Source organism: Schizophyllum commune (genome assembly GCF_000143185.2).
Source record: "Schizophyllum commune H4-8 unplaced genomic scaffold SCHCOscaffold_16, whole genome shotgun sequence".
NCBI lineage: Eukaryota > Fungi > Basidiomycota > Agaricomycetes > Agaricales > Schizophyllaceae > Schizophyllum > Schizophyllum commune.
Window position 1 is genome coordinate 15,208 of NW_026089553.1, and position 25,434 is coordinate 40,641.

Here is a 25,434-nt window from a genome sequence, read left to right on the forward strand (position 1 = left end):
CTTGAGTTCCTCGCGCGTTCATTAGTAGGGACCTGCGTCAACTTTAACCTTCACCGTGTAATGTCTTAGCAAGAAGACGTACCTGTGACAAGCCAAAGCATGAGGGCGATGTGCTCGAGAGAGACGTTGGGGCTCAATGCGTTCAAAGTCACTATCGCGTCGAAGTGCGCGTCGGCCGGCAGACATGAGTGATCCCTCCCTCAGAACAACCTTGATTCGCAGCGAGAATGACGACAGACCTCAGCCTGCAAGCCACGGATTCGGGCGAGCGATTGAAGAGCAACGCAGAGGGTCCGATCAGCGGCAGGGTATTTGTCGTGTCCGAGATGAGAAAGTAGAGCCGAGGTGTGATCGCGGGGGTAATCTCACGCCAGAGACCGCGGTGCCGACGTTTCTGTCAAGGACGTACACATCTCAACAGTGCAACTTCTGCCATGGGCGGATTATGCACCGTGAGCAGAGTTCCCTTGTCACATACCAAGCATACGTCGTATTCTCTGCCGTATTCTATGTTGCGTATATCGGCCAGGACCCGTATAAGGCAGAAAGCGCCTAACGATGATGAAGGTCCAGAACAAACCAAGATTGCGTCAGATGACGCACGTGGCTCGCCACGCGCGGACCTCGCGTGAAGCTGACCGTTCTTTGTTCTCTTCAACCATTGCGCTGAAGTCTTTGGCGTATCTCTCCCAAGGCAGCCCTCCCTTGAATATAGATTGACAGCCACGCGCGCAACGTGACTTCGACGACTCTTTCTTTCAATTTACTCATGAACTAGCACCACGATGGCTTTTAGGGTTCGGAGAGACTTGGACACTCTACGAGCTCTGCTGAAGGAGACCGACCCCTTGGTTGGGGTCGCACCCTCTGATACAAGTCCTCGAGTCGAAGCAAACATTCGCCAGTGTATCCAGATTGTGCGCGACCGGGGATCCTTGCACACGGTTTTCGCCGGACAGCTCCCATCCCCAGGTTCATACGGGGACTTTGTCAGCCAATATCGTGTCAGGAACAGCCCAATTATCAACGTGTACGACGCTATATACTGCGTCATCTTCCTGGGAAAGCTATCCTACAAGCTCAAGCGCCCTGAGCTGTGTCAATTCGACGCCGACCTCTTCCTCTCCGCGCTCGTCTGGATCGAGTACCTCCTCCCGCTTAGATATGGACCCTGGCTTCAGAATACCTCGCGAGATGTGCGAGACTGGGTCCTCTTTGACTTGACGCGCGCGTGCATGGCATTCCTACAGGAGTTCCTGCTAAACACACGCTCAGACGTCCTCCTCCAGGTCCTCCACTCCGAGGACGAGCGCGCCACCGCCGTGCTCATCGCCTTCTGGCTCGACTGGGCGCGCCTGCGTGACATCGATCGCACCATGAGCGACGCCGACGAGAGCGAGACCATCATCCGCGGCCTGCTCCTCCTCGCCACGCACTACACCTCCGCGCGCATCGACGGCGCCGCGCGCGACAAGGTCACCTTTGAGATCCTCCGAGCAACACACGACCGCCCCCGCAGCTTTTTTCGCCGCTACGGCGTGCACCTGCAGCTCATGCTGGCCGACTCGCGCCTGCGCGACGACCGGGTGTCGATGGGCACCGTCCTGCGGGGGCTGCTCCAGCTCAGCCATGCGCCCGCGCTCGCGGTCACGCACATGCCCACCAAGCTCATCCTGGAGCTGATCGCCTGCGCGCGGTACTATCATCGTCCTGGGACGACGTCGCAGACATGGGCGCTCTCGCTCGCGCTCCTGGCGGACGGCTGCACGTCGAGCCACAGATGCATGATCTTCGCCCTCCAGCACAATATGCTCATGTGTGCCGTCGACGCGCAAGCAGCACCCAAGGGCACTGACTTGCAGCACGATGCGACGCGGCTGCTCGACGCGATGTCCAGCGTCGCCCAGACGCGGTCTCCTCGCGCCATCCTGGCCTTCCATCGCGCGGAAGATCTCGCTCGGTCCGCTGGCGTAAACTACGACATAGCCTGCAAGGACCAGCGACTGAAGGCCATCCTGCGACTCTTCGGATACGAATACGGCGTCCTGCAGGAGCTCGGTTCCGTAAGAGAACTTGTTACGAGGTGCTGCAATGTAGAGGTACGTCCCATAGGACGCGCTCTCAAGGTTGCGCGCGCTCATAAACCATCGGCAGTGTCCGTCCGCTGCGATAGACCCGCCCGTCGCGCTACGAGCCTGCGCCTGTGGGGAGGCCTTGTACTGCTCAAGAACCTGCCAACGCGCCCACTGGACTACCGGTAAACACTGTGAGCTCTGTCCAGCCCGCTACCCCGAAAAGCACGGTGAGTTGCGCCCACCCTTTCGCGGCATCATGTTCACTCACCACGAGCCCTACTCATCACAGGCCGCCTCACCACGAAGCTCGTTTGCCGCATGGTCGCCGAGGCGAAATATAACTTGCGCCTCGCGTACGCCTTGCTTCCTGACCCAGCGTCGCGCCCTTTAGTCCACCTTGCTTTGGAGCTGCCCAAAAGCGGGATTCCTACGTTCACCTTCCGGCGGGTACCTGAGGATGAACAGCCCGAGGCCGGCCATCCCCTCGGGGCCATTGTTGACGTAAATTTCGCATTGGATGGTCCCGATTCGAAGCGAACGCGGCGCATCTGGTTCATTGCGAAGAGACGCGCCGGAGATATGAGGTTGTCGTTTAGGGTGCTTACGGATGAGATTCTGGGTGAGCTAGAGAGAAACCCTGGTACGGGCGTGGGCTGACAGAAGCAGATTTCTAGGCAGAGAAGGATCATTGCGGCGGGAGGACTGCCGGATGGCGCTAGGAGAAACGATGAATTCCAACTCGATGCATTTCCGTTAGGTCCAACGCAGTAATGTACTTCGAGGACGCGCAGTGATAGATAGACAACCCTCATCATAAGCGAACCATCTCAACCTCAAACTTATTCCAAACCGCTTCACATCGGACGCCCGCCGCATTTTAATTGAAATCGCAAGATTTATCTGCATCGCGTCCGAAAAGACGCTCCCTCTTGCTCAGGAACGGCAGCCGCGTAGGTAGCTCGTTGCTTTGTCCGCCCATGACCCCCGTATCTATACTCGTAAACCTTCGATCGACAATGCAGTCTCTCACTCACCGGCGAATCCCTCCGTGATCAGTCGAAATGGCACCCTCACATGTCCCGCGTACTCTTCGCGCACGAACTTGATGCGTCGCACCCGGTCGTTGCCGTTATCGTCGAAGCCAACGTCGACGAGCGTCGCCGGAGGATATTCCAGAAGCTCCTCATTCAACTGAAATACCTTCATTTCCGGCTCCCCTGGAGCGCGCCTGCGCAAGTCCAAGATGATGTGCGACGAGACGTGTGACGACGATGGGTCCGAGCGGCACGAAATTTGGGCGTACGGGGTCAGTAGATTGGCGCGTGCCTCGGCGACTAGACGATACACGTTCTTCACGCGAAGTGAACCTGCAAATTAATCAGATGCTTCATCTATATACTCGCAGCTCATGACCCACCGTGTTGTTCTGGGTCGAGACGCGTAGGGCAGTTGTATTTATGCTGTCCTATGGTCCAATGGGCGCGCTGGCAAGCTTTCGAGCAATATAAAGCCTCGCCGCAGATGCACGCGCGCAACGCCTTGTGATTTCCCCCGTCGTGCGGACACTTTGAAGCAAGGGTGAGCATGAGAGAGAACTTGTCAAGGCGTTGATCAGCTGACCTCTGCGTTGCAGCACGTCGCGGTGAGCTCTCGTATGGCCTTCAACTCCTGCAACACATCATATTCGAACTCGAAGGCGCACAAGATGCGCGTCTCCGCGTCTGTATATCGCGGCAACGTGTCCTTATCCTCATCTTCAGTGAGCGCACTACGAAAGGCAAGAATAACGCGAGGAGAGCGCGCAGCCTGAGCGATCACATGCAGCAGCCGACTGACTTGGGGTCTCGTACGACAATCTGCCGCGGGGCGGGCTTGGACGAGACAGTGGAACAGACCAGCTTCGACCGCCTGTTCCAGCGAACGACGACTGTCCAGGCAGCATTCCAATAAGCAATATACCGCGTGCGGCCAAATAGATGGCGTAGCGTGAGACCGAACGTAGCACCGAATGCAGGCGATAAGCTCAACGATCAGAGTCTTTGGCATTCTGCACTGTCCGCCGAGCTCAGGGACCCGCATGAAGGCGAGCAGGGCCTGCACCACATACTCCATCGGTACATGGGAGTCCCGCATGTCAGAGTACGTCAGCATCAGGCGCAGGTGCATTCCGTAAAGGCGAAAGAAGCGGCGGGGGCGGTCGCGAACCGTGCGCAAGATCTCCTGGACAACTTTGTTGCGAATGGCGCCGTCGCTGTACGGCGAGACGTAGTGACCAGGGAGAAGAATAAGGTAGCGCTGGATGACTGCGCGCTCTTCCATGTTCTGCATTGCACGGGCGACGTTGTGTACGCGCGACCAGTTGAGCCACATGTTGACGAGCATCGACGTGACTTGCTCATCTTCAGCCCGAAGGACTTGGTGGACTAGATTTGCACTGATGATGTGGGTGAATGTCTGGATGTATGTGAGGGCTGTCATAGTGAATTTGACGAGAAGCCAGGATTGGGTACTCGAAGAAAGTGCTCGAAGCTGAGGCTCATGATTCACAGGAAGAAGGCTATCGATCCAGAGAAAGATACGTTGGAGGAGCGTCGCATCGAAGGGGCATAATTCCGGGCGATCGAGCTTTTGAGCAAGTCTGAAAAGGAAGGATGCGCAGAACATGCCGTTGTAGATGGTGCGGATCGGACTATAATCGCCCCCATACCGCTTGACGAAAGCCACGTAGTCGTCAGGAGGCGGCGGCTGCTCTTTGAAGATGTGACCAAGGGGATTGCGATCGCGGAGGATTCGGACGATCTGGCGAACGTTTGCTGCTACTCGCGGATTTGCATGCCAATCGGGTGAACCGTCAACTAAACCATGTGTCTCTTTGATTAGAGCACCTAGTTCGTCGAGGGCTGCGTTGATCCAGAAGGGCAGCATGGCAGATAATGCGCGTTCGATACGATAGATGGTGGAGCAAGACAAAGAAGCCGCGATCGTGATCGGTGCTCATCGCAACGCGGGCGTTGCCGGTCTGGCTCGGTAACGGCCGGTACTATACACCGCCTGCGATCTCAGCGGGTCTTGCAGAACACAGAAACACAAGACTTCACTGAGGACGAAAGGTAGCCAATTCGGCTCTCAACTCAATCGAAGGTCGAAGGTACTATTTTCAGTACGTCGTTGCCATCTTACAAGAAGACCTTCGAGCAAGCCTGCGAGGGACCAACCCTTCGCCAGCCAGGGGCCCATAGGGAGCTGTGAAGCTTGACAAAATTATGTGGACCACGTTTCGTAACCTTGAGAAACCCTGAGAGAGACACTTTCGTACGACGATGCCCTGCATTTCTGTTTCTGACCATTCGACGTCACGCGCGATAGAGACATACGGCGATAGAGATAACCTCGATGAAGAACACCGCAAGTGACCTTCCCAGGCGCCTCGCCTTCATACTGATTCCTCCGTAGTCCATTCATCCTCGCCGCTTGTGTATACAGAGGTGGCGTAATCGTGATATTCGAGTGTTTCGCATGCTCCCTGACGCCCAAATAAGCGCTCTCTCTTCGTAAGGTCTGGAAGACACGGGGGCGTATCGGCGCCTTCGGGATCTGATAAACGTTGAGTTAATTGAGAAACGATAGTGCAAATGGGCAGTGACTGACAAATGAAAGCCTGGGTCAGGAGCCGGAAGGGCATCCGTATACGCCCCGCAAATCCCCCGAGGAAGAATTCTAGCCGGCGCTCGCGCATCTCTCCACCCTGATCGAAGGAGAAATCCACGATAATAGGCTGCGGAGTTGAGATGCACTCCTCAGGTATTTCGTAGTCCTCGCGGACATGGATTTGCAGATGCTTCTCCGGGTGATCGCGCCATTCCAACGTGACGTAGAGAGGGAGCCTGAGCACGGCAGGGTTTGCCAACGCTGCCTTGCAATACCCTTCGACGACGTATCTTGCGCGCCAGACCATCTGAATTACGCACGCCGCCGAGAGCGTGCCTATGTGACAAGCCGTCAATCTCATGTGCTGCGTCGAAAGCCCGATATGGACGTACCGTGCTCATTGAATTCATCGTTGTAGCTGGGACATTCGTGCTTATGCATGCCATCATACCAGTGCGCGCGCTGACATTCTCGAGAGCAATAGAGTGCTTCGCCACATACGCACGCCCTAAGAGGAGCATCGTCATCGCTATTAGGACACTGAATCAAGGCTCGTCGTTAGTCTTCTCTTGTTCTGGCAGTATGATAAGCCTTACCTCTGCATTACTGCAAATCGCCATCGAGTCCCATAGCTCAGCGGACCCATGTAAGAAGTCAGCCTGGCGCTTGAAGGCGTCTATAACCGCCTGCACTTCTTCAGGATACTTCTCCGAGGGTCGGTTGGCCTCGAAGGCGAGCAGCGCAGTTTGAAACGCTCGAACGACGCCGGGCTTTTTGGAAATCTCTTGCAGGGCCGAGTACAGCGCGGGCGGGACAGCCACATCCTTCACCGTACGAGTGACGTGGAAAAGGCAAGAGAAGAAGTCGTGCTCTATCGCATGGCGGAGTGTGCGAGTACTGCGTGAAACAAGTTCTGGCAGACAGCACCAGACAAGTGTGTCGACGCCATAGCGAGCCGGAAAGTGAGGGGGATATATCACGTCAATCAGTGCAGAGACGAGACCAGTGGGCATGCGCCCTGGCGAGCCGAAGTCTGGTACATGGCAGTGGCGGAACAAGGCGAACAACAGGTTGCCGAAGTAGGCCCGCTCGTCCATGGTGATGGGACGCGCGAGCGAGTACCGTATGCAGCTGGTGTACACCCGGAAGTAGCGGCGAGGTCGATGCTGAACGACGCGTGTGATCTCAGCGACGAGGTGCTCGCGCAGGAGCGCATCGTCCACTTTGACGCAGAAGTCGGGCAGCAGCGCGCGGGATATGAGGGCGATGCGCTGCGCGGACTCGTCCTGCATTGCGCCCTCGCGCTCGAGCGTTTGCGGCAGATGCATCCAAACCTGAACGAGTATCGCAATGAAGCGCTCCTCGCCAGATAGAAGCACGTCACAGATTCGTTCCTTCGAAAGGTTCTGAATAAATGACTCGAGGAATGACAGGCATGTATGAGTGAAGGACAGGATATGCCAAGCCTGACGGGCGGGCGGAAGATTCTGAAGAGCTTCCTCTCGTCCGACCGGCAGGAGGTAGTCTATCCAGGCGAAGACCGACAGCAAGAAGTCCGCGTCAAAAGGAAACAAGCCGGAACAGCTCAATGACTTGGCTAGTCTGCATAGGCTTGTTAGGCAGGATATAGCGGTGCGTAGAGAGACGAGACGTTTCTCTCCAGCGCCAGAGCGTCCGAAAGTGGCGTATGGCTGGTCTAACGGAGGTTCCGCCGCGAAAAGCTTCTGCAGCGGGCGACGCTCGCTGAGAGTCCGGACAATTTTGGAGATGTGCGTATCCACCGAAGTGGATGCATCTGCGCCGAGAGCTTCCTCAGTGGCTAGGATGAGGTCGGCGAGCCTGTCGAGTTCTTGGATTGTAGAGGCAGACATGGCGGGTGTGATAGCAGGAGGTAAAATGCTGCCCGAATGCCACGCGAGTGACTAACACGAGGCGCGACACGTGGATGTACGCGCGCGCGCGCGTCTGTCCCGCTGTCTCCTGCAGATGACCCGTACAGTAGTCCGCTTTGTCTCGGATGCTAGTGTCGGGGCGCGCTCGTTACATAGTCCTCAGCACAGTATAAGTTCATCCGTGCATTAACATCGAAGGACTATGGTACACAAAACCAGCGGGGAACGGTCACTACAGATCAATGAACCTCTCACAACTCAGACTCATCTTCTCTCCCCATCGAAGAATGCCACCAGCTGGTTAATCGGAACCTTCGCGATCGGGCGCGGCATCGCCACCTTGCTTGTGCCCTCGCGCTCCTGGCGCCGCAAGACGTACGGGTCGATGAACTGACTGGTTCTCGTCGAGCGGTCCGCAGTCGGGGTCGTCGGTGTAGAACTCATCGGCGTCGTCGCCGTCGAGCTCGAGGAGGTGCCGAATACCCTGCCCCGCTCGATCGACCGCGAGCGCGAAGGAGCCCTCGGTGCTGAGTACATCGAACGCGCGCGAGAGAGCGGGGGCTCGGTGGCAGGGGCATCGTCCGTGCGAGTTGCTCGATTGCTGCTGAATACCCTGTCCGCGCGCTCGCCAGCATCCTCGTCGACACCGGGAGTGGGGTCCTCCGTTTCGCGCTCGGGATGGGGTGGACTGCTGGGGTCACATTCGTTTGGCGCACTCGGCGACGCTGCCGTCTCAATCGCTAATCGAGATCCAGTCGACGAGTACTGCGAGCGCGATGCGCGGGCCGCCGGAGTCGGGGACTGCATGGGCGTCACGTATTGCTCTTCGTCGTCTTCCTCATCTTCCTGCTCGTTCCGCTCCTCTGCCCGCCTTCCCGTGATCGGCTCGCCCAGCGCGACCGTGTATCGCTTGAGCGGAGACAGTATCGGGCTGGACCGTGCGAAAGGCGCTCGTGGCGGAGTGTATGGGTTGTAGGCGCTGCGCGTATTGCTCGAAGGCGGAGCGCTACTTCGCTGGGCTCGCGAGTCGACCAATGTTGTCCTTGTAATGCTCGCCGAGCTCGGCGCCCCGTCAGTGGATAGACCGGCGGCCTCGTCATAGCATGCCCTTGCATCACCCCTTGAGCCGTACGATGGAGACGATGAGCTCGGGTCATTCCCGCTCGTCGATGAACTTCCATACGACGACGATGGCAACCCAGACACCGACGTCAAGGCGGAGTCGGACAACGACGCCGAAGGCAAGCCAGTCATAGATGGAGTAGGCTTGAGCGCAGCTGCAGACAATGGTCGCGCCCTCATCCGCGTTGAAGTGGATGACTCCGATGCCCCTGCGGCCTCTGATGTTCGTATCGGCAGCGAAGAGGCGCGAGGCGGCGAAGTCAAGGATCCTGTACATAGGTCAGAGCTCCACCCCCGGCATCGAGTCACGACACTCACCTCTAGGCGAACCGTCACTTGCGTCATCCGCATAATCGCCAGTAGGATACGGCAACCGCGTCCCACCTCCGAAGGTCTGTCGCGTACTGCTAGAGCCCGCCCGACTCGCGCTCCACGTACCGCCGACGGATCGCGTGCCATTGCTACCACTCCCTGAGCTCCAGGTACCCGCGACCGAGCGCATAGGCGGACTGGTCGACTCGCGCGCAGTCACTGAAGGCGCGCGACGCACGGGAGTCAGAGTTGAGGACCTGCCGAGCGCGAGCGAAGGGGAAAAGGGAGCAGTGGGTGAAGGCGTTGCTTCATCCTGCTTGACTGGGTCCGTAGATGTGTCCAAGGCCGTCGAGAAGGATACAGAGGTCGACGAGGGCGATGGAGGCCACGTATTGGTGGCTGTAGTCGATGACGTTGCGTCCGTGGAGGTAGGTGGCGAAGAGGACTCATTCGACGCAACCTCTACCGGGGGCACTGCTTCTGAAACTAAAGGACCCGCCTGAGCCGTCGGAGAAGCCGAAGCCTGAGCTTCCACCACGCCGTCTGACCTTGACGCGAGAATATCGATTCTGGGTGGTGATGCCTTCTTTGCAGGGACCGCTTCATGAGCTTCCTCAAAAGCCGCTATGCGACTTCTAAAAGCGTCGTCCGTGTTTTCTGCGACCTTCGCTGTCGCGTGTCGATCCACGGTGGGAAGACTCCTCGGTCGCCATGAGCGCCCTGTATATAAGCCCGCTGCTTCAGGCGAATCTGAACTGCTCCTCCCCTCCATCGACGCGCGCTCCGCGCTAGCCAACACCGCCGTCGACCTCATCGAAGACTCATTAGGCGGCGACGCCAACCGCGCCATCTCCCTGCGCACGTCCTGCACATCTCGCCGAAGGTCCTGCACGTCGCGCGACACGCTCTGGACATCCCTCCGCACATCATGCACGTCCCCGCGCACGCTCTGCACGTCCCGCGCCGTGTTCTGGACGTCCCCCCGCGCGCTCGAAATGTCCCGCGACACGCTCTGCACGTCCCCGCGCACCTCGCTGACCTGCCGCCCGAGCTCCCCGCGCACGACGTCCCGCGAGAGATGCTCCATCTCCCGCGCGAGATCCTCGACCCTGCGCTCGAGATTCGCCGCCGCCCTCGACACGCCCTCCACCTCGCGGCTCAGACCCGACGATGTGCGGCGGAGCCCGTTCACGTCCTCGCGAACATCTTCGACGTCCTGCGACGCCTTCGCGACCTCGCTTCGGATGTCTTGCAGTTCGCGCCTGACCTCCTGCACGTCGCGCTGAACGGCCGCGATGGCCTGCTCGTCCTGATCACGAGGCGGGCTCGCGGAAGGTGCGTCCTCCATCGCCTTCTTCACCTCTTCCCGCACCATCTCGCGCGCGACCACTGCCATGTCACGCCCCAGATCACCGATGCGCGTCTGCAACTCTCCCAGCTCGGCGCGAATCGAGGAGAGCTCTGATTCCGCAGTCTTGCCACAAAGCTTGCCGCTCGAGGGATCGAGGGCGTCTGACTCCGCAACCTTGCCGTCGGAGATCATCGCGTCGGTCGCGTCGGGCTCGATCTCCTTGCATGTCGACCCGATGGGCTCGATCTCCTTGCCTGTCGACTCGATGGTCCCCGTCTCCTTGCTCGTCAACTCGCCGGAGGTGCTCTTAGCTTGCCCGGTCTCCTTTAGCTCCGCAACTTTCTCCCGTACAAGGCGCCGCTCCACCGAGCCCATGCGTTCCTCGAGCGCGTGCACATGCTTGACGGTCCAGCTGAGGATGCGTCAGAATGCGTGATAAAGAAAGCTGAGAAGATGAGAAACAAAGCGCCGAAATGTAAGGTCATCATAGAGGTATGGACAGGAGGATGAGTGCCGTGTCGAAAACAAGGCCGGGGTGAAAGAGAAATGGGCGAAGGATGAGGAAGTATGCACTCACTTCTCTAGCTTCTCAAGCCTGCGCGCGACCTCGAGCACGGTCGCGGGCACATCGAGCGCGCCCGCGGGAGAGAACTTGACGGTCGACGGGAGAGCGCTAGGAGCGTTGCTGTCCTTCCTCTCGCGAAGAGGCATCTCTTGAGCAGGTGCCGGAACTCGGGCAGACGGTGTATCTGGAGGGGGTGGACCTTGAGCAGGCGGTACTCCGCAAGCGGCTGTCGCATCGCGGATCGGCGCACGACCATTGGTTCCATCATCGCCCGCAACTTGGTGAGTCCGCGTGCCCGCCGCTCGGCTGGGCGTCGTGGGCAGCCTGCGCGCGGTCTCTTGTGGTAGGGAGGTGCTTGACGCGTTGAAGGGGTTCGATGCCGAAGGGTCCACGACAAGCCGTGTGGGATAGCTGCCTGACGTGACCTCAGCTTTACCCTCCGATTCCTCTCCTGCCCTCCCCTCCGACGCATTCATCACCCGCAGAGCCGCCGGGTCAGCCACCGCTGTCGTGAACGACGACCCGCTGGACGTGTCGCTTGCCGTGCTCGCCTGCCGCGGGTGCCCATCATGGCTGAGTTGCCGGTGATGCACGTCGACGCTCGGTCGACTGGGATGCGTCCCAGGGCTACTCGCCCGCCTATGATGCGTGTCGGGGGTACTTCCCTGCCCAATATGTGTATCGACCCCGCTGAAGGCGACTCGCGCGCCGCCTCGGGACGAGCCTTCACCCTCCTTCCTCCCCAAGTGCAGCGGCGCCGTCTCCGCCAGATTCGCCGAGCTGCGCCGCAGGTCGAGGTTCGGCGCGGTCGTGAACGACTTCGGGCGCGCGGGCGCAGGATGGCGCGTTGGGATGATAGGGGAGGGCGAAGTCGGGGACATGGGTGGGACGGGCTTGCGCGCGAGAAGCTTCACCGGCTGCTCCGAGGTCGACGGGGCGCGGGTGGAGGGGCTGCCGGTCGCCGTCGACGCGCTCCTCGTCACCGCCGACGCGCTCCTCGTCAAGGCGGACGCCGCGCTCGTGTAGCCCCCGTCGGTCGCCCCCGAAGAGCTGCTGTCCTCTCGGTCCCTCGCCTGCGCGCGCAGCATCGCCATGTCCCGCGCGCGCGCGTCCTCCAGCGCGCGCTCCTCCTCAAGCGCGCGCATGCTCTCCTCCACCCGCGCCCGCGCCCGCGCCTCCTCGATCACGCGCTGCGCGGGCGACAGATGCTTCTCGCGCTCCTTCTCCTTGGCTCGATCCTTGCTCGGCGGCGTGGCCCACGGCGCCTTCTCCCGCTCCTTCGTCGGCGAAAGCTTCTGTTTGGTCGTTGCCCACCACGACGGGGACGACTCTTTGGGCGGCGCCAGGCATGGTGAGGGGCCCTTGGGAGTTGAGGAGGACGGGCCCGCTGCGTCCATCGACGGCGAGCGGGGGCGTGTGTTGGGGGTCTTGGGCGGTACGAGGGATGTGGCGGAGCGGCTATGTTCGGCGCGCGCACGTATGTCGACCTCGGACGTTCTAGCGAGCAGGGTGGCGAATGGGAGGCCGCTGGGGACCATGGGGCTGGATCACGCCACGCAGGGAGTCGGGCAGGGTGTTCGTTCGTATAGGTGCTTGCGGTGCACGATATCGCAGGATGTGCACTGAGGGAAGCCAGTCTTGACGAGGGAAGCGCCTCGTATCATGCACGACCGACGCGATGAAGCCTTTGTCGAGAACGTGTGCCGTCAGCGATGCGGCTTCTGCCGAGGGCAGGGTCTACGCACCAAAGTGCATGCTCGTGCATGTCCCCCGCCTGCGATCACCTCCTCCGAACATGATTGTGCATTCGCACGTCGGAAACATCCTTCGGTAAGCCAAAGGCGGGAATCCTACGAGGAGGAGATGGTCGCAGCGTCGGCCATCGTGGTGCGGAACAAGGCAGCATCGCAACAACCGATCACGATCGCGCGCGCCGTCTGCACTCCTCCCGTGCTTTCATCTAGTATCTAGTCACAGGTACTCTCTGAGAAATTGGCATCTGCCTCCTCATAATGCCCATGCATCTCGCATCGTCACAACCTATACCTATGGCCAAGATTGCTTTCTGGCTTCGACCGCAGCCCTGACGGCCAGACTCTGGGAGAGGGAACATATTCCGGGCAACTTGATGAGGTGCGCGGTAGTCAGCCATCTGAGCTCTGACCATACAACCGAACGAGCCGCGCTCTACTGCGCGAGTCGGGGCGCAAGCGAAAGTGCAGTACGGGTTAATCTCGCGCGGCGCCTTGGAATACGCCGACAACCCATGTGTGAGGTACATCGAGCTCAGTACAACGGCGGCGCGTCTATCGCACGTCCTGGGGATACCACCGGGTGGTACCTTCACTGCGACCGAACAGACGCTCCCTAGGTGTCAGATTCGCCAGACGTGGTGGCTCCTGATGACGACGACCCTCTGAAGGATTCAGCGAAACGTCGAACGCTTGGCCACTAGCTAGGCTCACCGAAAAACGCCTGCGATAATAACCTGTACGAGTGCCGTACGTAGCCAGCGTACCGTTCTGGTAGGAACCAGATGCGCCGTATACGCAGATCGTCTCCCTGTTCGAACACGATGTCGACGGCCACGCGAGGGGACTCCTCGGCGCGGGAGAGGGCCTTCTCCTTGCTCACGTCCAGCGAAGGCCAGCCGTTCTCACGAATTCTCGTGTCGACGAAGACCTTGAGCGCGGACCCAGGCTCAGCTGGCTCAGCGGGCAGGCCATCAAAGAGATTTTGGAGTACGACGCGCGCCTCCGCGATCAAGTAGTTGAGCTCCTTCGAAGAGAGTGTCCCTGAGAGCTTGTGAGACTGTATTACTGAGGAGTCGTTTAGTAAGAAGCGCACCAAGTACGTCTGGATGGCGACTCGCGCACTCTATGGTATGCCCATCGACCCAGTGCGCGCGCTGGCATGCCTCAGAGCAGTACAGTGCGTCCCCGCACGAACAGGAGCGCAGAGCATCTGCTTGTCCTCCTGCCAATGGACACTGAAGATAGGTCGGTAGCGATATGATGGTTGGCATAAGGACTTACTGCCGCGTTGCAACATGTAGCTGTCTGCGCCCAGGACTTGTCAGCCTGATCCAAGACGTGCTCGTAGTATTCGTAAGTCTTCGCAATACTTGACTCCTGATCATTGTAGAGCCAGACCTCGCGTAGAGCAGAAGAACGCGAGTGTGCTATGCGGAAGGCGCGCAGGGCGCGGGGCGTCTGGCTCAGATCGCCGAACACGCGATACATCTCAGAGAGCAAGGGCATCTCCGGCACCGTGGTGCGGACGATGACCATGCACCCTAGCAGGCCGAACTCGATGGCGTGGGTGAAGTTATGTGCATCCCGTAGGCACATGCCCGCTAGACATTTCCAAGCCATACGCCAGACAATAGCCGAGGGCGCCAGACGGATATGGTGTAGAAGGCAGTCTATGACCGCTGACACGAGTTTTCGCGGGAGCCGTCCAGACAGATTCAGTCGCGTCTCTTTCGAGAGTAGATCGAGGGCCCGAATGATGCTATTCATGACCTTCTGCTCGTCGTTTTCGAATGGATGTTGAATGGTGTAGCGGATGTGGTGGGCGTAGACGCGAAAGAAGCGACGAGGTCGGCGGTTCGTGACGACCATGATGCTGTCAACGACTCTACGGCGAAGAGCGCTATCACTCTCCACCTGATTGTAGTGTGTGGGGAGTACGAGGATGGAGCCGTAGATGACCGATTTCTTTTCCGTTGGATCGGGCGAGGCGTCTAGATGGCCGAGGATATCCGGCCAGCTCATCCAGAGCCGGGCCATGACATCCGTAGCGCGCTCGTCACCGGAATGCATGACCTCGCGCACTCGCTCCTGCGGCAGAAACTGTGCGAAACCCTGCAGGAACGACACGCAAATGTGAGAGACAGTCGCGATGTAAAAGGACCGTATGCCTGCATCGGCCGACGCTAGGTCTGCAATACGAGTTGGAGGCGTGAGGTAGTCCATCCAAGCGAATGCAGCGAGGAAGAAGCGTGCGTCGAAGGGGCATAAGTCATGACGGTGAAGGATGAAGGATAGATTACAGAGCAGGCCAGAGCAAGCCAGCGTTTGGCCAACGAGATCAGCACGCGCATCCCAGTCCTCGTGAGAGACGAACTCGAGCAACGGCATGGCGGTGGGCGGCTCGTGTGCGAGTATTATGTTCTGCAGCGTGCCGCGGCGGAGAACCCCAAGGACTTTGGAGACCTCCTCGTTTATACGCATACGCGCGGTCACATCAGGAACTCCGCTATCCTTGATATCGTAGATGTTTCTACAAGCATGGTTTAGCCTTTCCAGGTGAATGTCGCGTACAGGATGCATCGAGACTGATGAGACGGACGCGGGAAACAAGGAGCTCAGGCCCTGTCACGCGCCACGCGATCTGATCACGCTGTTGTGTCACAGAGGGAAGGAATTACAGCATTATCGCCTATGGGAATATGACTATGGCGGTAGCGCTCCTACAGCTCATCCTCGGGCGACATCAAGGCTGCAAACGCATCTCGACGACCAAATAGGCGCTCCCTTTGAGTGAGATCATGAAGACGGGGCGGCTCCTCGTTCTCTAAGCCGTCTAAGGAAAATCAGGGAGGGATTAATACTGTGATCGGGCTGTATTACTGCTGCACTCACCGAAGAAGGCCTGCGATAAGAGTCTGTATGACTGTGGAACGCGGCCAGCATATCGCTCAGGCATAAACCGGACGCGGCGCACGCGCGGGATCTCTGCTTGTTGAAAGATGACATCGACGAGCACGTACGGCGACTCATCGGTGCGAAAGTCTGCTTTCTCCTTGTGCACTTCGAACGAAGGCCAGCCGTCTTGGCGGAGCCGCGTGTCGATAACTACACGCACCGCATACCCAGGATCATACGGCTCGGCCGGGAGACCATCGAAGAGCTTCCGCAGGACTACACGAGCCTCCGAGACCAGGCGGTTCATATCCCTAGCGGAAAGTACTCCTGGAACGAGATAATATCAGGGCTGAACATCGCAGGGCAAGTAGGAGAGCGTACCAAAATCTAGCTCGTGGCGACTGGAGCATTCTACATTATGCCCACCGACAGTCCAGTGAGCACGCTGGCAGATCTTTGAGCAGTACAGAGCTTCGCCGCAAGCACACGCGCGCAAGGCTCGGGTGTTGCGCTCTTCGTCCTTCAAGGGGCACTGCAGATAATCAGTTCCAACGCCATAGTCGACATTAACTTCACCTACTGCTCCGTTACAGCAAGTCGCTATCCGCGACCAAGATCCTTCGGATTCCGCTAGGACCGTATGATGATACTTGTACGTCTTCACGATAGATACTTCCTGCGCATCGTAGAGCGCGAGCTCTCTCGATACGCCAGGCCGAGATCTTGATGCGTGGAAGGCGCGTACAGCGGGGATCGTGTCGCTGATGCCATTCAACATGCGGTACATACGTGGAAGTAGCGGGGTCTCCGGCGCAGTTATGCGAATGGCGACCATGATCCCGAGAAGATTGAGTTCAATGGCGCGGTAGAAGGTACGTGTGTCTCGAACACACATGCCCGCCAGACAACCCCACGCCACTTTCCAGATAGTCGATGAGGGCGTGAGACGGATGTGGTGTCGGAGGCAATCCATCACCGCCACCAGTAGCTTTCGGGGCAGCCGTCCCGGCATGCCAAGCCCAGCCTCCTGCGAGAAGACGATCAAAGCGCGGAAGAGATCGCCCCTGAACCTCTCTTCGTCATCCACGAATGTATGCGTGATGGTGTAGCGGATGTGCTTGGCGAAGACATGGAAGAAGCGGCGCGGCTGATGGTTTACGGAGAGCAGGATGTTATCGACAACCCTCTTGCGAAGGATTTCGTCATCCTCGACTGCCTTGTAGTGCGAAGCGAGAAGGAGCAAAGAGCCGAAGGTGATCGTTTTCTTCTGCTCCGGATCCTGCGCCGCATTCAGCAGGCCGAGTATCTTAGGCCAGGACATCCAGAGCCTGACCATCACCGCCGTCGCACGCTCGTCGCCGGAGAGCATCACACTGCGCACTCGCTCCTGGGGCAGGTACTGCGTGAACCCCTGCAGGAATGATATGCAGATGTGCGAGAACGTCAGGACGTAGAAGGTCCGCAGATGCGCGGAAGCGGAAGCCGAGGCCAGATCTGCAAGACACGATGCGGGAGTGAGGTAGTCCACCCAAGCGAACGCCCTCAAGAAGAAGCCTGCGTCAAAGGGGCATACGTCGTCGCGATGGATGACGGATGTGAGGTTGCAGAGGAAGCCGGCGCATGAGAGCGCTTTGCCGATGAGATCAGCGCGCGCGTTCAGAGTATCGTTGGCAACGAAGTCGGAGAAAGGCATGGTGGTGGGGGGCACATCCGCGAGTGCGTTCTGCAGCGTTCCGCGGCTGAGGATCCCCAGGATCTTTGTGGCGTCGACGTCTATACGCGTCGCCGCATCAGCAACGCCGCTGTCCTTGATCTTGTATATGTTCCTGCAGAGATAGTTCAGCCTTTCCAGGTCTCGATTGCGCACACGAGACATCGCGATCGGGGAGATGAAGGAAGAAGGCAAGGAACGCGGTTCTCCACCAATGTCACACGACCTCCCAAATCACGTTGTGTCACGGTCGGCCGCAAAGGTCGAAGTCCGTACATCTGCGCTTGGACGGACTCGTAGGCGGTGATTGGCGTTCGAGGATTAGAGACACAGTAATTCGTGTCTTCACAGGTGCAAGAATTGATGTACAAGTACAAGGCATCGAAAGCAAAGCACTACATGGCATACAACCGCGACAACAAGAGCGTTGCAGATCATGAGAGACTATATCGATCACTCGCCGCTTTAGCACTGACGCTGGAAGACCTCCGCCTCCCTGCGCCAGGAGGCATGGTCTCAAGCGGTATACAGTCTTCCTCCTGCGGGGTCGTCTGGAGCTCCGGAGGTCTCGAGAATTCGATAGTGACGGCTTGGAGGTCGATGGTTGCGAGCGACGCCTCGGGCGAGGTCTGCATGGCCGTGATGATGATGATGGCGGTCGGGTATATGCCCTGCGAGCCCGGTTAGCAAGAGGAGACGAGGTGACTGGAGGGGGAGCGAACCGAGAGCGAGGGAATGATGCTACCCATGAGGTACGCGGGCGATGTGGGACCGCCGGCGCCGAAGGCCGCGGGGAGGTCGGAGAGGCAGAGGAGGAGGAAGATGACCTGCAGGAGCGTTAGCGAGCGAGTCAAGATGCGCGCTCGGCGACGTACCCAGATGGCAATATATAGGCCGCCGGATTCGACAATTAGGAGCAGAACGTTCTCGATAGGCGTGCTCGTCGGTTGCGCGAGGTAATCCCTAATCGTCCGGCGATACTCCCTAGATGCACTGATTGGTTGGCGGGCTAATCAAAAGCAGAGGCATACGTACCAGACCTTGACGCTCACGACCACAGTTGCAACGATGTTGGTGAGCAGGATGGGGAGGATGCTCAGGAGGAGGCGCGCCAACTGCATGGAGCGAGTCGACCCGCCCATATGGACCAGGACGATGTCGCCGAGAGTACCGGCTGAGATAATCGTCAGTCCAAGACCGAGCGGCATGCGAGGGACGCGCACCAACAGTACCGGCCATGCAGAACGCTAGCAGCGACTTGACGAACACGCTCTCGGGCCAGAGCGCCCAGGCGCGCCAGACAACTATCAAGTCAGACAAGATGGCCTGTTCGAGAGTGAGCCCGGACTCCATGGGGCACAGAACGCGGCGTACGTTGATGCGGGATAGGGTGAGGTCGGTCTTGTTGAGTCGCATCGCGAGAGCGGCGTCCTCGGGACGTGGGGGAACAGGCACGCGGATGAGGGTGTAGTTGAAGGTCGAGATCAGCCAAGCGGTGGCGAGGAGGAAGATGGTGGTGGTAATGATGGGGACGAAGCTGCCCATCCGCGAGCGTCGGCTATGAAGAGGGTCAGTCGTGTTCCAGCGGAGGCATATGGCCTACATACGCCAGCACAGACATCGCCGAGACGAAAAGCGCGACATGGATGCCTGCCCGTCGCTCGTCAGTCCTGCGTCCATACAATAGGAACTTGGCACGCACCGTAGCAGAGCACGTTGCACGCGATGAAGATGCACAGCGCCTTCAAGCGCTCGACATCCCCGTCAACTATCGGCCGCAGCGGCGCGTTCATCCCCGCCAGGAGCGCAGCTCATCGACCGTCGTGCGATCGCGGGGGGCAGAGAAAAGTTCTGTCAGCGGCAGGGTCGGCGCCCCCATCAGCTGGCATGGCGGAATCCCTCCTGCGCAACGTGCGCGTCGATGGCATAAAATGCCGCCCGCGTGCGAAATCATGATCAGCGTGATAAAGAGGTTGATGTTGATGTATACGCATGTAGGTCCCGCCTTCGAGGGGATGACTACACGGCTGTGTGAGACGTGGAATATATAGGGCAGAAGCAGCAGCAGACAGCCGATCCACGGTCCCTCAGCACGCAAACCAACTACTTGAAAGAATGCAGTCGAAGACCCGGAAGACGAGCAGTGTCAAAGTTGACAACAGGCAGTCTTAAGCTCCCCCTACCGCAATCAACAGGATCGACCTTCTATTCAGTGCAAGAGTGCGCGCAGTCTCGTGGGAGTATCGAATGGCGCGAGCGCTATATGGCAAGAGGAGCTCAGGCGAGCTGCTTCCAGCCCATGAGTCGTCGATTCGCGCGTCTAAGAAGTCATGCCCCAAACTGTCAAGGAAGATCAATGAGGCCTTGAGGGCGTGAGGGGAGGACGAGGGAAAGAGCGCGACCCGAAATCCGTGACGTAACTTCCCCTCGTGACCGTGATTCTGCGTCTTCGTTCCCCCCGTCATCATCTCGCTCGACCTGGACAAGGTGCTGGCAATGTCCAAGCACATGAGCATCTCTGTATCCCCAAACAATGGTCCAATCATGAACGCTCGTGCGCGTGTGATCGTCAGTGTAGCCGCAAACGCCCCTACTCTAGATCATCCTCGCAGAATATCCTGGCAGCGCTTTGCTCACGCGCAAGCGCGCAACAAATGCCGAGGGGGAAAGGAGCTCCCCGGTGTCTGTCTGGATTGATGTACCTTCCGACTTGACGCGGATGGTGCGTCTTTTTGGCCTCGTGGAGGGATAGTCATCACCTCAACGACCCCGTACATGACTTTTCCGCGTTACATCCCTTGCTCCTGTGGCTCAGTTGGGATTTATGCAACTTACAGGGATAACTCAATCATTCAATCTCATACTCCCCAGATTATTGCTGAACTCAGCCTGGTACGCAGACTCGACCCCGTGCCAAGGTTTTATCCAGGAAGTCGACTGCCATATACATCCCCTTCGTGAAGATGCCGCGTCAGCTATCACCTCGTGCGTCGCTCTAATCGACATGTATGTCCTCCTTGTATTTCAAAAGCCGGCACGACCTTGATCGCAAGCAGGGCGCGCAACTCCTCCGCTCCGTCGCGCCCTTTCCCCACCCCATATCTCGTGCGGATCATTCATCACCAAGCCCTCTCATGCGACCTCTTGCACCCACAAATGGCCTGGGCACCTCCATATCCACCCATCGCATCCTCCGAAATGACTTCCCTGTCCTCGGCATCTCAAGCATCCTCCGAGAGTGCCTTTGATATCCCCTCTATGCGCCCTCGTTATCCCCCTACCCGCTGCAGACCTGCGTCCCCGCTACGCTTCCAGCCATTGGATCCGCGGACTTCGACCGCGATTTGCGCTGCGCTGCACCGCGCAGCGGCCGATGAGATGACGTCCCTCCGCTAGGCTGGGCCTACTTAAGCCGTAAGGACGGTCTACATCCCTTCAGGTCCCCGCCTCGATAGACCACAGCGCTACGATGTTCCACACTGTATCGGCCACCCGCACTCTTGCTAGCGTCGGGCGCTCGCTCATCCGGTGCGCTCCCATCTCTTTCACCCGACTCAACTAACGGCCTTCGCTCGATCAAGCGGTCGTGGCACCCATGCTAGACCTTTCTCGTCGAGTCCCATCGCTCGTCGTGCTGCGCCTCTTTCGGCGGCTTCGTACTCCCCGTCCCGCTCCCCTTCATCAACGTACCCGCCCTTCCCGGACGACGTCCCGACCCACCCGCTCATCGTCATCGACTACGAGCGCATCCGCGCCGGGGACCCGACCGAGATCGACCAGCTGTGGAAGGCGGCGACGACGCTTGGATTCTGGTAGTGCGTATGCCCCCGAGCTGACAACCCGTATCCCTCCCCCTCTCACCTCTGTTCGCGGACAGCCTCAAGAACCACGGCACGGAGGCCGAGGTGGACAAGGTCTTCGCCGTCGGGGACGCGTTCATGCGCCTCCCGCTCGAGGAGAAGATGAAGTACGAGCAGGGTGACTCGGGGAATTCGTTTGGGTGCGCGTTCTCTGGATTTCTGATCCCCTGTCCGCTTTCCTCTCCGGCTGTCGTCGTTCTGGTCTGCATCTCCTGCTCAGCGCATCTAACGCTCAGCTTAGATACAAATACGCTGGCGCCAACGCTACCGACGCCGCCGGCACGCCCGACACCATCGAGTTCCTCAACATCGCGCAGGATCACGTACTCGCTCCTGCGCTCTTCCTGCCCTCCACTGCTCCCACCTCTTCCATCTGCCCTTCTTCCATCTCCTCCTCCTCCTCTCCCTCCTCTTCCATCTCCTCCTCCTCCTCTCCCTCCTCTCCCTCTTCCTCCTCCTCCTCCCCCTCCTCTCCCTCCCACGCCAGCCACCCCCACTACGACCCCTCGACCTCCCCCTACCCGCCCACCGTCGACCTCCCCCTCGTCGCCGCCTTCATCCGCCGCTCGCGCGAGATCAACCTCACCCTCATGCGCGCCCTGGGCTGCCGGCTCGGGCTCGGGCCGCCCGCTGAAGGCGGCGCGCTCGCCGGTGATGCTGTTGCTGCTGGCGCCCCTGATGCTGTTGCTGCTGGCGCCGTTGATGCGCTCGCCGCTGACGCCTTCAATGCGCCTCCCACCATCGATATCGACCCCCTCCTCGCCCGCCACGCGCTCGACCTCCCCTCCGGCAGCGAGCTCCGCTTCACGCGGAACGCGGTCCCGGCGGGGCTGGCGGAGTCCGGGCGCAAGGGCATCGGGGCGCACACGGATTTCGGGTCGTTGGTAAGTGGCGGGTTGTAGAGAATAGGGTTTGCGGAGGCGCGGTGAGGACTGCCAGCTGAAGGCGTCGAGGTCGCGCCTGCGAGTCAGAGGAGTCGCTCGCGCGTGCCAGCTGAGGGTGTCCGTCGCACCTGCCAGCTGAAGGCGTCGAGGTCGCGCCCGAAGGCGCCGTCACCGCGTGCGCCACAATAGCTGACGCGTGCCCCCACAATAACTTAGCTGACGCGTGCCTCACAATACTGACTCCACCCCCCAGTCCCTCGTGCACAACCGGCTCGGCGGGCTGCAGGTCCTCGCGCCCGGCTCTGGAGAGTGGCAGTATGTGAAGGTGCGCGCTTTGTTTGTTTCTGGAGTTGTTTGTTTGCTCGATTCGTACTCCCACCCCACCCGCTCACCCACTCTTCCCTCTACTTTTCCCTCCCTCTCCTATACCTCGCTAATGCCCTCCCACCATCCCTCCCTTTTTTTCCCCATCCTCCCTTTTTTCCCCTCGCCCTTCCACTCCACCCTCCCCTCCACTCCACCCGCATCCCCTTTGCCCTCCCCTTCCTTTCCCCTCGCCCTCCCACTCACCCCCCCTCCCACCTCTCCCCTCCACTCACCCCGCCCTTCCACTCACCCTTTCCTTCCTTTCCCCTCGCCCCGCCCTACATCACCCTTCCTCCCCTCCCTCCCTCCCGCTTACCACCCCTCCCTTCCACTCCTCCCACCCACACACACGCTAACGCCCACCCACACACGCTAACCACCCACCCCCCCCCCCCCAGCCGCTCCCCGCGCACGCCATCTGCAACATCGGCGACGCGCTCGCCATCCTCAGCGGCGGCGTCCTGCGCTCGAGTCTGCACCGCGTTGTGTGAGTGGGGAAGTTTTTCTCTGGGATGTGCGCGCGGTGTCGTGTGAGTGGCCCGGTTGTTCGCTTGGTGTGGCTCGGTTGTTTGCTAGGATGTGCGCGCGGCGTTCGATGTTACGCGTCCTTCGATGCTGCCCATCCTTCGATGCTACCCACCCTCTGATATTTCGTGGTGAATGCGCGCTGACTATTTTTCCCTCTTCTCGTTCCCTCTTTTCTCCCCACCTCTCCACGGTCCCCACCCCTCTCCCCACTCTTCCCCACCCCACTCTTCCCCTCTCCCCCCCAACCCTCACACACACACACACCAGCCCCCCGCCCCCGCCGCAGCACACCCTCGCGCGCACCTCCCTCGTCTTCTTCACCCGGCCGAACCGCGACGTGGTCCTGCGGGCGCTCGTGGGGGAGGGGGAGGTGGGGGAGGGGCGGAGGGAGGGGAAGGAGGGGGAGGATAATGTCGAGGTATGTGTCTCCGCCGTCTTTCGTTTCTTCCTGTTATTCCTGCATTCCATTCGTCATTACATCCCCCTCCCCCTCTTCCTCATCCCCTCCTTCTCCCTCCTGCCCAACTGCCCATCACCGGCAATCTATCACCCCCCTCTCTACCTAGCCCTATCACTCACCATCCTCACCCAGCCCTCCCCCGCCCCCCCGACCGCTGGCGAGTGGTCGACGCCCCCGACCGCCGGCGAGTGGTTCGCGCGCCGCATGCGAGGCTGGAGGATCAGGAATCGGGAGGTAAGTGTGCTTGCGTCTGGCGAGCCGAGCGTGTGGTGGCCTGCGAGCCGAGCGTGTGGCGGCTGGTGAACCGAGTGTGTGGTGACTAGCGAGCCGAGCGCGTTGTGTTCGTGTCCGTGCGGGGAGAATGGGCCTACGCGTCTGGCGAGCCGAGCGTGTTGTGTGCAGAGGATGGGGCGTATGCGCACGGCCGTCGTAGCCTTTGCGCAAGCCAGGCGGGCTAAAGGCGCGCGTAGAGGGACGAGAGATGAGGCGGGGTAGGCGGAGTAGACGAGGGGAAGGAACCGAGGTGGAACAGACGCGTGAAGAGGAGGCGTAGGAGACGCGACGTGACGCCATGGACGATGTACTGCCGAGCGCGGAGGAGGGCGAATACCACCGCTGAGCGCGGAGGAAGGAGACCACTATCGAGCGTGGAGAGGGGAGAAGACCACCGCCGTGCGAGTGATCACCGCCGTGCAGGTGGTCGCCGCCGCTCGAAAAAAGCTAACGCGCGCATCGCTAGGGACCCCAGACCTGGATAGCCAGCCGCGGCACCGAAGGGAGGGCGGAGGAAGAGATCTCGGATGAGGGGGAGATTACGGACGAGGACGAGGGGGAGACTTCGGACGAGGGGGAGACCTCGGACGAGGGGGGGATTCCGGACGAGGGGGAGACTCCGGACGAGGGGGAGGCGCGACGCCGATGAGGATAACTGTCGAAGCCATGAGGATAACTGTCGACGCGACGAGGATGCCAGTGCTACGCAGGAGAGGATGCCAGTGCTACGCAGGCGAGGATGCCAGCGCTACGCCGGTGAGGCCGACGCCAGTGAGGATGAGGCCAACGCCAGTGAGGTCGACCGTCGCCGCGCTGATGAGGATGATGGGACGCCAGTGAGGGGGGTTATCGACGCAACGTATGAGCTCTACAGACATAGAATTCGTGAGCGGCTCCGTGAAGGAGTTACTGTATCTTGGTTGTCCAATCATATGTACTTGCACTGGCAATATCATTGTCCATGGACGCAGCACCGTCGTCCATGGACAACAACTTCGTCCACAGCCCATAGCATTGTCACAGCCCATAGCATTGTCACAGCCCATAGCATTGTTGTCCCAGGCGAACAAGGAAGGTGTTCAGAGTGTGCCCGTGCGGCCGACAGGACAAAATCGAAGCAGAAAAAGTGATACGCTACCCATCAGTGTTTATGCCCCACAGCCGACTTGAACGACTGACCTTCGCATTACGAGTGCGACTGACCTTCGCATTACGAGTGCGACGCTCTACCACTGAGCTAGCAGGGCGGTGGTGTGGAATTGGGTGAGGAGGAGCTGCGGCGGGTGAGGAGGAAATGGCCAGGAAGAAGGAAATGGCCAGGAAGAAGGAGGTGGGCGGGAAGAAGGAAGTGGGCGGGAAGAAGGAGGTGGCCAGGAGGAAGGAGGTGGGAGGGAGAGGGAGAAGAGGAAGAGAGGGAGAGAAGGAGAGCGAAAACATGCCGGCCAGCAGGAGAGCGGAGGCCGCACCAGCCAGCAGGAGAGCGAAAACATGCCGGCCAGCAGGAGAGCGAAGACCGCACTGGCGGAGGACGACACGACGAAGATCAGCGCGAGCGACGAAGATCAGCGTGAGCGACGAAGATCAGCGCGTTGGCGGCGAAGATCAAGACCGACGACGAAGCTCAGCGCGAGGGACGCGATAAAGCCAAAGAGTAGACCCCAATGCCATCCAGACCATGATAGGATATGATAGTAGTACAAGTGATGATGATGAGGGTGTTCCAAGAATCCAAAGTTTA

At 59.6% G+C, this 25,434-nt stretch overlaps 10 protein-coding genes and 1 non-coding gene across 11 annotated transcripts; 3 read left to right on the plus strand and 8 right to left on the minus strand.

Moving 5' to 3' along the window:
- Positions 1–668: 668 nt before the first annotated feature.
- Positions 669–3,194, plus strand: SCHCODRAFT_02644193 (uncharacterized protein). The gene is made up of 5 exons (XM_003026417.3): positions 669–2,099; positions 2,155–2,302; positions 2,365–2,694; positions 2,742–3,065; positions 3,110–3,194. Exons 1-4 carry the CDS (start codon positions 786–788, stop codon positions 2,747–2,749), a joined length of 1,800 nt encoding a protein of 599 aa, XP_003026463.2. The 5' UTR covers positions 669–785; the 3' UTR covers positions 2,750–3,065; positions 3,110–3,194.
- SCHCODRAFT_02644194 (uncharacterized protein) lies at positions 2,654–5,019 on the minus strand. The gene is made up of 5 exons (XM_003026331.3): positions 3,696–5,019; positions 3,493–3,640; positions 3,110–3,442; positions 2,742–3,065; positions 2,654–2,694 (listed from the first exon to the last, which is right to left on the minus strand). The coding sequence occupies exons 1-4, from the start codon at positions 4,998–5,000 to the stop codon at positions 2,953–2,955; spliced, it is 1,899 nt and encodes a 632-aa protein (XP_003026377.1). The 5' UTR covers positions 5,001–5,019; the 3' UTR covers positions 2,654–2,694; positions 2,742–2,952.
- A 402-nt stretch (positions 5,020–5,421) lies between these two features.
- Positions 5,422–7,594, minus strand: SCHCODRAFT_01164280 (uncharacterized protein; the record flags this gene model as incomplete). The annotated part of the gene is made up of 4 exons (XM_003026330.3): positions 5,422–5,669; positions 5,724–6,059; positions 6,116–6,263; positions 6,320–7,594. 4 exons carry the CDS (start codon positions 7,592–7,594, stop codon positions 5,509–5,511), a joined length of 1,920 nt encoding a protein of 639 aa, XP_003026376.1. The 3' UTR covers positions 5,422–5,508.
- A 285-nt stretch (positions 7,595–7,879) lies between these two features.
- Positions 7,880–12,503, minus strand: SCHCODRAFT_02520644 (uncharacterized protein; the record flags this gene model as incomplete). Its single annotated transcript, XM_050343458.1, has 3 exons — positions 7,880–9,006; positions 9,056–10,812; positions 10,978–12,503. The coding sequence occupies 3 exons, from the start codon at positions 12,501–12,503 to the stop codon at positions 7,880–7,882; spliced, it is 4,410 nt and encodes a 1,469-aa protein (XP_050197085.1).
- Positions 12,504–13,181: 678 nt separating this feature from the next.
- Positions 13,182–15,314, minus strand: SCHCODRAFT_02644201 (uncharacterized protein). The gene is made up of 4 exons (XM_050346378.1): positions 14,001–15,314; positions 13,813–13,954; positions 13,431–13,760; positions 13,182–13,381 (listed from the first exon to the last, which is right to left on the minus strand). Exons 1-4 carry the CDS (start codon positions 15,297–15,299, stop codon positions 13,272–13,274), a joined length of 1,881 nt encoding a protein of 626 aa, XP_050197086.1. The 5' UTR covers positions 15,300–15,314; the 3' UTR covers positions 13,182–13,271.
- A 46-nt stretch (positions 15,315–15,360) lies between these two features.
- SCHCODRAFT_083623 (uncharacterized protein) lies at positions 15,361–16,509 on the minus strand (the record flags this gene model as incomplete). Its single annotated transcript, XM_003026328.1, has 4 exons — positions 15,361–15,552; positions 15,612–15,941; positions 15,996–16,146; positions 16,195–16,509. The coding sequence occupies 4 exons, from the start codon at positions 16,507–16,509 to the stop codon at positions 15,440–15,442; spliced, it is 909 nt and encodes a 302-aa protein (XP_003026374.1). The 3' UTR covers positions 15,361–15,439.
- A 1,102-nt stretch (positions 16,510–17,611) lies between these two features.
- Positions 17,612–19,334, minus strand: SCHCODRAFT_02123167 (uncharacterized protein). Its single transcript, XM_050341859.1, has 7 exons — positions 19,028–19,334; positions 18,933–18,975; positions 18,549–18,883; positions 18,361–18,499; positions 18,201–18,309; positions 18,048–18,152; positions 17,612–17,996 (listed from the first exon to the last, which is right to left on the minus strand). The coding sequence occupies exons 1-7, from the start codon at positions 19,116–19,118 to the stop codon at positions 17,760–17,762; spliced, it is 1,059 nt and encodes a 352-aa protein (XP_050197087.1). The 5' UTR covers positions 19,119–19,334; the 3' UTR covers positions 17,612–17,759.
- Positions 19,335–19,767: 433 nt separating this feature from the next.
- On the plus strand, positions 19,768–20,837 carry SCHCODRAFT_02123200 (uncharacterized protein). Its single transcript, XM_050341860.1, has 3 exons — positions 19,768–20,047; positions 20,141–20,331; positions 20,382–20,837. The coding sequence occupies exons 1-3, from the start codon at positions 20,045–20,047 to the stop codon at positions 20,719–20,721; spliced, it is 534 nt and encodes a 177-aa protein (XP_050197088.1). The 5' UTR covers positions 19,768–20,044; the 3' UTR covers positions 20,722–20,837.
- SCHCODRAFT_02520801 (uncharacterized protein) lies at positions 20,795–24,345 on the plus strand (the record flags this gene model as incomplete). The annotated part of the gene is made up of 8 exons (XM_050343462.1): positions 20,795–20,853; positions 20,907–21,140; positions 21,203–21,325; positions 21,427–22,023; position 22,378; positions 22,834–22,906; positions 23,530–23,657; positions 24,163–24,345. The coding sequence occupies 8 exons, from the start codon at positions 20,795–20,797 to the stop codon at positions 24,343–24,345; spliced, it is 1,398 nt and encodes a 465-aa protein (XP_050197089.1).
- A 502-nt stretch (positions 24,346–24,847) lies between these two features.
- On the minus strand, positions 24,848–24,943 carry SCHCODRAFT_t272. Its single transcript has one exon. It is a non-coding gene; the product is annotated as a tRNA-Thr (tRNA).
- SCHCODRAFT_02123237 (uncharacterized protein) lies at positions 24,892–25,283 on the minus strand. Its single transcript, XM_050341861.1, has one exon. It carries the CDS (start codon positions 25,184–25,186, stop codon positions 24,923–24,925), a length of 264 nt encoding a protein of 87 aa, XP_050197090.1. The 5' UTR covers positions 25,187–25,283; the 3' UTR covers positions 24,892–24,922.
- Positions 25,284–25,434: the final 151 nt, after the last annotated feature.